General features: G+C 32.6%; 1 protein-coding gene across 5 annotated transcripts in view; it reads right to left on the bottom strand.

Moving 5' to 3' along the window:
- LOC127165467 (ras-specific guanine nucleotide-releasing factor RalGPS1) overlaps nt 1–14209 on the bottom strand; it is a 159409-nt gene that overhangs the window by 25910 nt on the left and 119290 nt on the right. For all 5 annotated transcript variants that reach the window (XM_051110126.1, XM_051110130.1, XM_051110127.1 and 2 more), the window contains exons 9-10: nt 7255–7392; nt 7041–7134 (exon numbers count right to left, since the gene is read on the bottom strand). In XM_051110126.1, coding sequence (XP_050966083.1) covers nt 7041–7134; nt 7255–7392 — 232 coding nt within the window. The remainder of the gene's footprint in view (nt 1–7040; nt 7135–7254; nt 7393–14209) is intronic.

Below are 14209 nucleotides of genomic sequence, written 5' to 3'. Positions count from 1 at the left end.
CATTTCTAGTCATGTGCTTGACCTAAAGGAGACATTGAGAAACCCAAACATGATCTGTTGGGCTGATAACATTTCACGTTTTTATAGGGGACCAGAAGGGACTCATTGTTAACAATCCAATAAACTGAAATGCAATCTCTTATTTCCACACCGCCAACTATGATTTGACATTCTGAATGCACAAAATATACAAAAACAGGCTTCAATGGCATTTTGGCACAATGTACGGTGAGCTTTGGAAAGGAGCGTTCAAAATAAACAACACGCAGCCAGGCTTCTGCATCTCAAACAACAAGGCCAAGGTCATGGGTTCAATTCCCAGCAAATGAATGAACTGAAAAAAAAAAAAAAAAAAAAAAAAGCAGCGCTTAAATAACGTTTCTTTGGGTAAAAGTGTCAAAATGTGCCAAACGCATAAACGTAAAACCAGTATGACTTGAATTTTTACTAAATATTAACTTTTGCATGACGCTATGAGCAAATCACGGTTTTTATAGGTAACTAAAATTAATCTGAAACCATAAAAAAACATTTTTATTAGTTATAAAATAAAATAAAAACTTTAATTGAAATTAAATATTAAACACTTGAGCTTATTTTATGTCAGCTAGCTCATCTCATTTTCATTTAGAGTAAACCGATGCAATGAAATAAGTGAAACTAAAGCTGAAATATAAATGAAAACTACATAAAAAACAGATAAAATGACTTTAAATGCAATGAAAATGAGAAAAATAATAAAATATAATGAAAATACAGAAAATCTTTCCCAGCGAAACATATAATAAAGTTAAAACAATAACAATCACAATAATAATATTTAAATACAAAAAGCACATTATAAAAACACTTTAACAAGAAAAAAATATATAGTTACAGTTACCAGAACAGTATCTGTTATTGTTTATAAACAAGATAAATCTCACATCAGGGATTTGTTTACAATCATTCCACATTATTTACTTGTTAGCAAACAAATTAGATGTTTAACAGTTGGTTTACCCATCTCAAATGTAGCTACTGGACATTTTTTCACAAATATATGATTGAACAAGAGATCAATGACTTCACGTCTGTAATAAATCACTGAATGTTGTCAAATTTTTAAAACACACAGCTGCAGAAATTACATCTGACAACCTCCAGAAAACTGAACTGGTTTCACACCATGGGCACACTAAAGAAAAAGTCCTCAATAAGTAACACAAGACAGACTGCATGTACTGATAGCCAAAGAACAAAATGAAACCGCCAAAAACAGCAACTCATCAACCTGAAACAGCGATCGGGGGATTTATGAAAAAAAAGATCAGATTCTTTTAGGATAACACACTGTTTCAGGGAAATTAAAATTTTTAGAGTCAGATAACCTATGGGTGTGGAGAAATCCCCAGAGAGGCACTTTAATGACAGCAATCAATCACTCACTGCTAATTTGCACGTAACAGCATTTCTCAGCCACGAAAGCAAAAGTTTTCACCGACAAGATTGAAGTGACTTAACAGAGGTTGAGAGTTCAGAAAACAGACAGTCGAACTATTCCAAACCATAGCAAGACTACATTTTAAGGTCTCAAGGACAAGCTCCAGATGCAACAGCTGTTTCCAAACGATAGGTAGCAAATCGATGCTGCATAGACAAATTATAAAGCAGCACCAGGTGACTCCAAAGATAAGCCAATCCCAGAATGCACTGCGACAAGCTAGGTGTAAATTACTTTGAGTACTACACAGTTTCACTACAACAAACTAACAAGGCATCTCATTTAAAAAAAAAGGGATTATTTTAAACTATTTCTATCATGGAATAAATAATGTAATCTCATAATTCTGACTTTTTACTTTTCTAATTCTGTATTTATTGCTCACAATTCAGACTTTTTTCCTTGCATTTTGGAGAAAAATACCAGAATTGTGACCTATAAACTCAGAATTCCAAGAAAAGTCAAAATTGCAAGATTCCGAGTCAGGATTCCGAGGAAAAAAACTAAAAATTGTGTGATCTAAATTTAGAATTCCAAGAAAGTACAAAACTATGAGATATACACTTAGAATTCTGAAAAAAAAAAAGAAAAATCATAAGATTTAAACAGAAAAAAAAAAATCTGAAAAAGAAAATGTCAAAAAAAATGCAAGATTTAAACTCATAATTCAGAGAAAAAGTCAAAATTGTGATGTAAACTCATAATTCTGAGAGAAATAAAAAATGGCAAGATTTAAACTCAGAATTCCGTGAAAAATCTTAATAATGAGATGTAAACTCTCATAACAATTCTGAGGAAAAGAAAATTCGAGATTGCAAGATTCAAACTCAGAATTCAGAGAAAAAAAGTTTCAAAAGTTTTAAACTCACAAAGGGAGAAAAAAAAGCCTGAATTGTGAGATAAGAAGAATTTTTTTTTTATGCTGCGGCGAAAACAAGTTTTCATAGTAAATATGCGAAACATATATACAATACATTGAAAATCATTTTGAACTGCGTGAAGTTCATTTTCCAGCCTGGTGCATGTGTAGTGTTTCCAGACCTGTGGACCTGCAACGCAAAAGCCCTCGATTCTTTCAAGTTCACAACCCATCTACTATATGCTGGCTGTGGATCAAAAAGTGAGATGGCCACCGGTGATGAGGGAGGCTGGGGTTTGTCGGGCAGGATACAGCCAACAGCATGATGTCAATCCTGGATGAACTTCAATAGCACACCCTACGGTTTCCGAACGTTTGCGGCCATGTGAGGTCGTAACGGGGTCACAGACGAAATGTCACCATGGAGACCACATGAGAACCGCCGACTATCATCGAGATTTGGAGCTGAGCCCATCTCACCCGCTATAAAACAGAGCTGAGCTGTGCAAAAACACCCTGGAGATCTGAGATACGGCAAACAACAAATAACAGCGTGACAGACGCTCAGAGTCCCTCTGTTGTATAAAGATGGAAGAGCTACTTTAAAAATGTATTCATCTAAAAAATGACAAATGACACAATGAACTCCTGACTGAACTCTAACTCGATCCACAACAAAACCTCTGTGATTTTTACCAAATATAGCTGCAATCTGATTATTCTGACTTTTTAAAAATGTGAATTTAAATATAAATTTGTACAAAAATATAACAACGTATGTCTTTAAAAATATGTAAAATATATAAAACACACACACACACACACACACACACACACAAAATACTAATACTAATAATAATACTAATAATATATATATAAATTTTTTTATATTAAAACATAAATGTATATTTATATATAAATGTAAAAAAAAGCTTTAGATGAAAAATATAAACGTGCATAAGATATATTTTTTTAAACAATATGCTAAATAACCCAATTTTAAAATGACAAATGACAAACTTGTTAAAAAATATATATTTTTTTTTTCAAAAAATGTGCAAAATATTCTACTTTTAAATGACAAAATATAACAATACAAATACTTTAAAAAATATGGAAAAATGTAACTTTAAATGAAAACATATATTTTTTTAAAAATATGCAAAAAAATGATTGTATACATCTTCAAAATGAAAAATGACACAATGAACTCCTGACTGAACTCTGACTCGATATATAAAAATCTAACTTTAAATAAAAAAATATAAACTGCTATAAAATAAAAACACAAATTTATATTAAAAACACAAATTTATAAATTAAAAATTTTACATTAAAACATAAATGTATATAGATTTTTGATAAGTAAAAACCTAACTTTAAATGAAAATATAAATGTGCATAAAATATAAAAATATTTTTTACACAATATGCTAAATATTCTAATTTTAAATGACAAAATATAACAATACATATACTATACACATACACACACACACACATATATATATATATTTCCCCCAAACATCCATGTAGTTGGACCTTGATTTTTTTTTTTTTTTTGTTACATATATATTTTTTTTATTTTGGGTTCATAACACAATTTTAAGTCTGCTTTTTCTCCAAAATCTGTGTATAAGTGATGTGATGTGTGATGGATGTATTCCCTGAGACTGCATTCTTGAGACTGAAGAACTCTGATTAAAACGACGTTTACTGATCGTCTGTTGTCAGCACAGGATTCGCTCCAAATTTTTTGAAGTGAGTGAAGCCAAGAAAATAAGAATATAATCATTTCAGACGAGCTGAATGAAAGAGTGATGGAGGGACGTGTTTATGTCTAAGTCGTCACGGATCAACGGCCACAGGACACAGAGAAAAAAAAAGACACTGGCTTCTCAGTGCAACATAATGTTATGGTTTCAAATCTCTGTTAAAGTTGATTTCTTACCAGTCAATGAAGGATATTTCAATTTTATAAACACAGCACAAGATAATATTTCATAATTGTGTGCTAATATGATTGCTTCAACAGACAAACACTTTTCAGCAGGGGTGATATCAGATATTGGACTCATTATCACATTTCCTCTCCCATGTTGAGACATTAATATGGTGATGTCCATCTGATACAGCAAAAACAGGCTCTTCACAGCACTGACATGAGCGTGTCACAGATAATCACTCATCCTGAAGCATAAACATTTAAATGCAGCATAATCACAGCCTCTTTTAACACACTCTGATGAATTGCTACTTCACAAATTCTCTTCACAGCTGTTCATGATGGTATGCAATGGAGAGGAGAACTTTAGAAGTTGACATTAAAACAAAGAGAGACCTGCCGCATTCTTTACAGCTTCTGGTTGGAGATCTAGTAAATGTTGGTCATCTACCTACAAAGAAACAGCTCATCCAGAAATGAAAATTCAGTCATCATTTACTCAACCTCATGTCAATTACAAACCTGTCTGACGTACTTTCTTCTGCAGAACATATTTTGAAGAATGTTTCCATTGTTTTTTGTGGTTTCAGACAGCATTGACTTTCATTGTACAGACAAAAGAAAAAACTGAAATATCCTTGAATGGCCACAAAAAAGCACATGCATTTTTCCAAAATGTCTTGTTTGGTGTTCTGCAGAAGCATAAAAGGCATTTTTGTTTGAAATATCCCTTTAAGGAAGACTTGTTTCCACTATGGGATATAAAAAAGGAATAAAAAAGGTAATTGTGACTTTTTACACAGAGAAATAGTGAAACAGAATTCTTACTTTTTTCTTTTAAGTCTGAGCTTACATCTCTAACTTTTTGAAATTCTAACTTTTTTTCCTTAGAATTCTAAGATTACATCTTGTAATTCCAATTTTTTTTCTCAGAATTATAAGTTTATATTTTGTAATTCTAACTTTTTTCTCAGAATTTCTAAGTGTCTAATTTTAACTTTTTTCCTCAGAATTTGTCTCGCAATTCTGTTTTTTCCCTTTTCTCTCAAAATTGAGTTTATATATTACAATTCTTATCTCATAATTCTGACTTTTTTTTTTCAGAATTTTAAGTTTAAATCTCATAAGTCAGACTTTTTTCAGAAATCTAAGTTTAGATTCTCTCCCCTTTCTTACTTTTTTCTTAAAAAAGTTTACATCTCATTCTAAATTTTTTTTCTCATAATTCTAAGTTTCCATATTATATGTCTTACTTTGTTTTTTTAAGAACCAAGTTTACATCTTGTAATTCTAATTTTTTTCTTAGAATTCTAGGTTTATATCTCGTAATTCTGACTTTTTTTACTCAGAATTCTAAATTTATGCCTCATAATTGTAACTTTTTTTCAGAATTCCATATACAAACCTCGTAATTCTAAATTTTTTTCCTCAGAATTCAGAATTTGTTTCGCAATTCATCCCCCCCCAGAATTCTAAGTTCATATCTCGTAATTTTATTTCCTCAAAATTCTGCTTCAGAATTCTGTTCACATCTTGTAAACTGCTTTTCTCAATTTCTAAATTTACATCTCATAATTACTTCAATTTCTCAGAATTCTAAGTTCACTTCTTGTAATTTTTTAATTTTCTCAAAATTCTGTTTCTAACTTTTTTCTCAGAATTCTTTAGTTTAAATTTCTCTGTTCTTTTTTTTTTGCCACAGAATTAAAAATAAAAAGGCAATTGCAAGTTTTTTCCTCTTACAATTCTGACCTTTTTTTTTTAAGTTCATATCTAAAAATTCTGACATTTCTTCTTAGAATCACATTTCTGTTTTTTCACAATTTTTATAAAATACTTTTATTTATTTTTTTTTTCTCAGAACTGCAAAAAAGTCCAAATAATAAGATATAAATTCAGAATCACAAGGAAAAAGTCTGAATTGTGAGATAAAAAGTTGCAATAACCTTTAAACAGACTGCGAGGTTCTGTCTAACATATGATCATAACCAATAACAGAATTAAAAACAACATTAAATGTTGCTAAAAAAATAATGCAATTACTGCAATTTAAACAGCAATACTTGCAATGAGTTGCTAGATGCTGTTAGTAAATAAATACATATTAGGGGTATAAAAGTAGACCAACATGACGTTCAGTACAAATTTAAAGAACAATACTGGCACAGATTTGCTGGATGCTGTTATGCAAATACACCCTTTACGTTTCACCGCTTAAGGGGCAAATTATATGGTTTGGAAAAACTGCATATGAGGATTTATTTATTATCTCACTGTTGGTTTCACCATGTGTTTGGACTCAGTCGGCCTAAACCCTGCTGAGCTTAAGCAATGTTGCTCAAACTCACAGAACGCCCAGTGATTTTAATAAAAACACATTACATTTGTGTAAAACACTATTTAATGGGACAATCAAAATGTCTAAAGGCGGTTACAGTTTCACCACATTTATGTGATGACTTTGCTGCTTACTGTGCCGACCACCCAAAAATCTAATCATGCTGTTGTTTGCCTATAAAAGCAGTGACCCGTTAATTCCCAGTGTCCTAGGGATATCGGCTGTCATGTTGCAACCAGAAAAACACAAATGCAATCATCTGCTATTTCCTGTTCGCCAAGCATTAAATCATCTGGCTTACAGGTCGCCCTCGCTTTGGGCCACTCCCGGTGCCATGCGTCCTGCTAAAGTCATCACAGCAGGAGCTATGCAGTGAACACAGCCCCTTTGCTTTTTACCTTTGAGACCTACTTACTTGAAATTGTCATCTTCCACAAACTTCTGAAGCTCCTCGATGTAGCGAACAGACATCAAGTACTTCTGCACATGCGGGAGGGTCACGAGGTGATCTGTGAGGAGGATGTCGAGGGTCAGACATGCGCATGTATATATAAACGTGTAACTGAAATCTCCCTACAGATTTCATGATTAAATATCCTGCAAAGCTGACTGTGAGCTAATGAACTGACCGTATGTGCAGGACATCTGGAGGTCAGAGATCACCCGTAGGATGTTGTTCATCTGATTGGTTCTCTGCTCAGTCTCAATGATGCTGTCAGACGCAGGATAGGCAGAGTCGATGTAAATCATGTCCAGCAGGTAGATCCCTGCGATTGAGAAAAGGAAGAGAGACCGACTGTAAGAATTAATGTTATATATGGATTCACTGATATGGACATTTAAGCTGACATTATAGCGACCCAGGATGATGTATCACCATGAAAAAATTTATTTTGTCATACTGACCAAATGACTGTACAGTGTCTGGCTTATTTAATAACTACTAACCAACTATCATTTTTAAATTTAAATTGTCTGAAATGATTTAAATGAATTTCTATTATTTTAAATAATATATTGTAATAAATGAAAAAATGAAAATGCAAACAAATAAATTTATAATGTGTGTCATGTTTTGAAAAAATTATCTAAATAACTTAATGAATGCAATTAAATATTTTAAATTATTTAAAATAATTTAACAATTTAATTTAATAATAAATAAATGCAATTAAATATTTTAAATTATTTAAAATAATTTAATAATAAATAAATTGAAAATATTTTATTTGAAATTATTTACTCTGTGTCAGCCTTACCACATGCTGATATCTGTACAGACATCAGATAATACAGCAGAAAAAACTCTGTTAACTTGCGATAAATTATTGCAATTCTAACTGTTTTTCTTCAAATTACAAGTTTACATCTCATAATTATTTTACTTTCTCAGAATTCTGTTTACATCTCATAATTCTAACTTTTTTTTTTCTCAGAATTCTTTAGTTTAATTATTATAAAGCTTATAAAACTTATTATTTACTTATAAATTTACTACTGTTTTATTTTTTTTGCCACAGAAATAAAAATAAAAAGGCAATTACAAGATTTTCTCTCACAATTCTGACCTTTTTCCATGCAAATTTCAAAATGCTGACTTTTCTTCTTAGAATAACGTGTTTGTATTCTACAATTCTGTTTTTTTTGTCTTCTCAGAATTGCAAAAAAGTCCAAATGGTAACATATTAATTCAGAACTGCAAGGAAAAAGTCTGAAATGTGAGATATAAAGTTGCAATTACCATTAAACTGTAATGCCCTGGAATTATGGTCATACTGACTCTAACCAATCAGACTGTGAGGTTCTGTCCAACATATGATCACAACCAATAACAGAATTAAAAACAACATATAATATTGCCAAAAATAACGCAATTACTGCAATTTAAGCATCAATACTTGCAATGTTTTACATTTAAACATGTATGAATGCAATTAAATATTTTATATTATTTAATACAGATTATTATAATAAATAAAAAATATGCATTTAAATAATTAATACAATATTTATTTTTAATTACAACTTAATTACAATTTAATTGAAATTCGAATAAATTCTTAATTCTTAAAAATGATTAATGTAATGTTTTCAATAATAAGTAATAAGTAAATAAATAAACAAATAAATATTTACATACATTTATTTAATTTAATAGTAAATAAATTGAAGATATTTGATTTGAAATGATTTACTCTATGTCAGCCTTACTGCATGCTGATATCTGTATAGGCATCTGATAATACAACAGAAAAATTATTTTAAGTCTAATAAAGAGATTGAGATAAAGCACCTCCACACACAGTAACAGTGTATTACCTCAGTCAGGCTGTGATACACGTGATTTGTACTGACTAACAAAAACCAGACATGTACTGTAGGGACAAGTGGACACTATTGGCCTTAATTTACCTCAGAATGCCTCTTGATTTAGACACAAGGTAGAAATTACACTTCTGCACGGCATTCATAATTAGACATTTCCTAATCCTCTTTTTGATTTCTGTGAGTTGGTCAAAGAGCAAAAGCATCTGATGAGATGAGAACCGCTCATGTGAGGATCAGAGGCAGTCATGCTTGTGTTCTAAATATAACATTTCCCTTGTGTATCTTTAATATAAGGATGTGTTTGTAATGATGGCATACTACTACAGTACACTTCAGTACATGACTTGCACACTTTAGTATGCAATGAACATGCAGCCAAATATGACCTATACTAGGGGTGTAACGGTGCACAGAAGTCACGGTACGGTACGTAGCTTGGTTTTAGGTTAAGGTTTGATTCAAGTTTGGTACAATAGGAAATCTATTTTCATTTATTTTCAAAAGAGAGTAGTGCTACGTACATCAATAGCATAAGCAGTAGCTTTTGTATATTTTGTATATGTATAATTTTAAGATTTAAAGCAAAAACAGAATGGTCTGATTTTAGATTTGTAAAATTATGCTACACCTGTACAAAACAAAACCGGCAGGCGGACTGAATAAATACAAAGCAAATTTATTCTCTGACAGCAGGAGGCGCTTATGTAACGGCAGCAATGTAGGGTTTCCTATGTTACCGCTTTAACCAAAGCAGCTACGCTTATAAACATTACTTTAATACGCATTATATGGAGGTAAGCAGAAAAGACAATGCCACTGAAACATTTCTGAGGATGGTCAGTTCCTCTCAGAGGTACATTCATATAAACCCCCACATATTTGTCTTCCTATATTTCGAGCATCACGAACAGTGAGCTTGATCTGCCTGCTACAGTATTTTCTCCTCTTTACAGACTTCATAAAAATTCCACACAAATTAAATTTTGGGAAATGACTGCAATGCAGTTTGCGTGCAATTCTGGAATAGAGATCGGCCAAAATAAAATTAAAAACCGGTTCCGGTTTATAGCCGGTCAACCGGTGGATCTCTAGAACCTGAAACATTCCCACATTGCTCACTTATAACAAGCAGGCAGTTTTTTGAGCTCTTGCGTGCCAGCCGGTCTTGTTTCTTGTTTTGGGTTGGTGCGTAGATTGTCTCTTCTTCTTCTTCTCATTCCTGTTGTGACAGTTAGCGTTGCATTACCGCACCCCGTTTTGGATTAATCGCCCATGACTGAGTGTATTCGGATCAGAATAAGCGTGACGGATCATGACAAATACATGTACCGTTACACCCCCAATCTATAATCTGAATTAAACTCAAAAGACAAGCTGAGACAAACTACTGAGAGCGAAAGGCCTTCGGACGTGTTCATAATCCTCAATAATAAGCGCTGGAGTGACTACAGCAGTTCAGCTGTGGAAAGAATGAAAAATCTGTTTCCACCCGAACAGCTGAGGTCTCTGGAGAATGGGAGCAGATGTTTGAGGCATCTGAAAGCATGTGGCATCACTGTGGAGGAGATGGCATGGCCTCCTGCGAACCATTAGATGGGTTTCACTAATGCACACTAGCAAAGGGTCAGGATTCCCGCACCGCAGCGGTGTCTATTATTCCAACATACACAACTTAAGCAACTTTTCATCTGATGATTCATCTGATTGTAACTTTTTCCCATCAAGATTTTTTTTTACTGTAGTTTTGCTAGAGTACCAGCCACTTTTTCCCTTGCATGGAACTTTACTGTTCTTAGACATTATATTTACACAAAAGTTATTTACAAATACATAGATATATTTTTGTGAATAACTTTTGTGCAAATATAATGTCTAGGAACAGTAATGTTCCATGCAAAAGAGAAAAAGTGGCTGGTACTCTAGCAAATAAATGTTTCAATGAAAACCACATGCCTGGATTCAAACTGAGAGAGGAAGTCCTCACAATCTAATAAAAGCATAAATCACACTAATATATAAAACAAGGCAAAAGTCCTGCTCATAACTGTGTAGTCAAACGGTGGTGCCCTGCTAGTGATTAGAAGAGCATTATTTGAGCAAATGACCTGGAGCGTTAGTTTAATATGTCAGCGTATTTATGATGTTTGGGTAAACTGCTGCAGGCTGCTTGTCTTCAGCAAAACAGATGGAGATGTTCATCTACAGAATCAAGTTGTTCTGTGCTGTAAACAAAACATATTTAAATAAATGGCCCGTAGCAGTGGCACAGCATGATGGATTCTATTAAATCCTGCATTCATTTGAGTCTCAGACCACGAGAGGTGACGCGTTACCATGAATGAAATGATCATCAGACATAAGCAGTCACATTAGACAGAGTACAGACATACTTTTAATGAACGATAGATAGATAGATCGATAGATAGATAGATAGATGACAAAATAATTATTAGGTAGAATGATAGCATGACAGAAAGATAGCACAATAGGAAGATAGATAGAAAGAACGATAGAACAATAGAATAGATAGATAGATAGAACGATAGATAGAATGATAGATAGATAGATAGAATGATAGAGTAAAAGACTGAATGATTGAATGATAGAACGATAGAATGATAGATAGATAGATAGATAGATAGACAGATAGACAGATAGATAGATGGACAGAACAATAGAATTAAAGAACAAGAAAGAATGATAGAGTAAAAGACTGAATGACAGAACAATAGAATGATAGATAGAACGACAGAATGATAGATAGATAGAACGATAGATACATGATGGACAGAACAATAGAATTAAAGAACAAGAAAGAATGAAAAAACAAAAGAACGATAGAATGAATGATAGAGTAAAAGATTGAATGAGTGAACGATAGAACGATAGAACGATAGATAGATAGATAGATAGATAGATAGATAGATAGATAGATAGATAGATAGATAGATAAATTGAATGCTAGAACGATAGAACGATAGATAGATAGAATGACAAATAGATAGATGATACATAGAACGATAGATAGAACAACAGATAGAAAGATAGAACAATAGATAGATAGACAGATAGAACGATAGAATGATAGAGAGAACTATAGAACAACAGATAGATAGATGATAGATAGAACGATAGAATGATAGAGAGAACTATAGAACGATAGATAGATACAACGACAGAACCATAGAACGATAGAACGATAAATAGATAGATGGACGGATAGAACAACAAAATGAAAAACATGACAAAATAAACAGGTAGAATGATAGCATGACAGAAAGATAGCACGATAGGACGACAGAAAGAAAGATAGAATAGATAGATATACAGCAGAACGATAGACAGAATGATAGAACAATAGACAGTTAGAACGATATGACAGAACAATAGAATTAAAGAACAAGAACGAACGAAAGAACAAAAGAACGATAGAACGATAGATAGAGTAAAAGATTTAATGATAGATAGACAGATAGATAGATAGATAGATAGATAGAAAGAATGACAGATAGAAAGAATGGGTAGAAAATGGATAGAACGATAGAATTAAAGAACAAGAAAGAACAAGAAAGAACAAAAGAACGATAGAATGATAGAGTAAAAGATCAAACGATACAACGATAGAACAAAAGAACATTTAAACAGACAGAATGATAGCTAGGACATAATTTTAATGATAGATAGAATGGAAAAATGACAGATAAAATGAACGACAAATAGAATGTTAGACAGAAAGATAAGCAGACAGACAGACAGATAGACAGAAGTGAAGCAGATATTTTAAGCTTGTCCAAATATAGCAATAAAAGTTCAAAAACTTCAAGTAGATATGTTGTCAACACAACGTCTACACACATCCAGTTCAGTCACACACACACACATCTGTACGACCAACCTTGACACAATCTGAGTCATTGTATGGCTCCATCCACTCGATGACATCAGCGCTCAACACAATCAACATCTCTGCCATTGTATTAGCAATGCCGTTCTCTTTCCAAGCACAAAGCCCTGAAAATCTTGCAACACATCATTTCCTATTTCCTTTTTTATTTCAGGGTGTTATCAGCAGGTTTCGTGAGGTTCACTCGAACACTTAAACTAAATATAAAAACTCTGTTTGACAACATCGGATGAAGGTTGTGGGAGGGTACAGACACGTTGCACAAGTGATTACAAACATCAAATCGCGATTTACTGCTTGTCTTCTGCCTGGAGTGTGTTTTGTTTAAGGTCATCTTTTGTTTTTTCCAGGAAAAACCTGATGAAGGATTCACTGATGAGATGCTCAGACTAAACAGCATCAGGGTACAACTCCCCTGTGCCCTTAAAAGGCAGCAGTGTGGCATCTTACATAACAGTGTCTCAAAGCACATGGTGAAAACCTGACAGATCGAACAGTGTATCACTGTTTCTTCCTTCTATTGCAACATTCACCTTGGACAGCGCAGCTCTGCATCATGTGTTGTTCTTATTACACAATCAGAGACGTTTGCCCAAAGAGACCATGAAAACGTGCTGAAGCGAGGTTCACAAAGTTGTGATTTGCTTCCAAGGCCAATCATCCAACACAAACCAGGTCTTTGCACATGCAACAGTCTCTGGTTGTGCTCCTCAGATGTGAGAAACTGCCTTTTCTCTGATGTGTTTTATAGCTACACGTCTGCACAAGTTACTGTCTTGGACAAAAATTATGTCCTTCAAGCCTGGCTTGGATTGTTCCTCTTTACTTTGAGCATAATAACTGATGACTATTTATGATGTTTAATTATGCATGCATATGAACAAAAATTCTCAAACTGTTAATTGCAATTATTTATGACAATTATTCATTATTAAAAATTCTGTCCTAACAACATGCATAATCAAACCTTCGCTGAACAACACTGAAATACATAGACCACTGATAAAAAAAAAAAAAAAAAAAAAAAAAAAATGGCAATTTCGATGATTTATATACACTGAAGCATCTTTAAACCTGAACATTAGCACAGGAAATGTAATATAAAAGAGTATGACAAAACTGCTGCCAGGCAATGAGCTCATAGATACAAACCAGTGTCACTAAATATATAGCAACACTACTAACTTAAAATATTTTTAAATAACATAAAAATCCTCAATGTATATGTAAATAATTTAAAAAAATAATTTATATATATATATATATATATATATATATATATATATATATATATATATATATATATATATACACATACATACATACATACATACATACATATATATATATAT

This window comes from Labeo rohita, chromosome 5 (assembly GCF_022985175.1).
Source record: "Labeo rohita strain BAU-BD-2019 chromosome 5, IGBB_LRoh.1.0, whole genome shotgun sequence".
NCBI lineage: Eukaryota > Metazoa > Chordata > Actinopteri > Cypriniformes > Cyprinidae > Labeo > Labeo rohita.
This window is presented reverse-complemented; position numbering and strand designations above follow the sequence as displayed.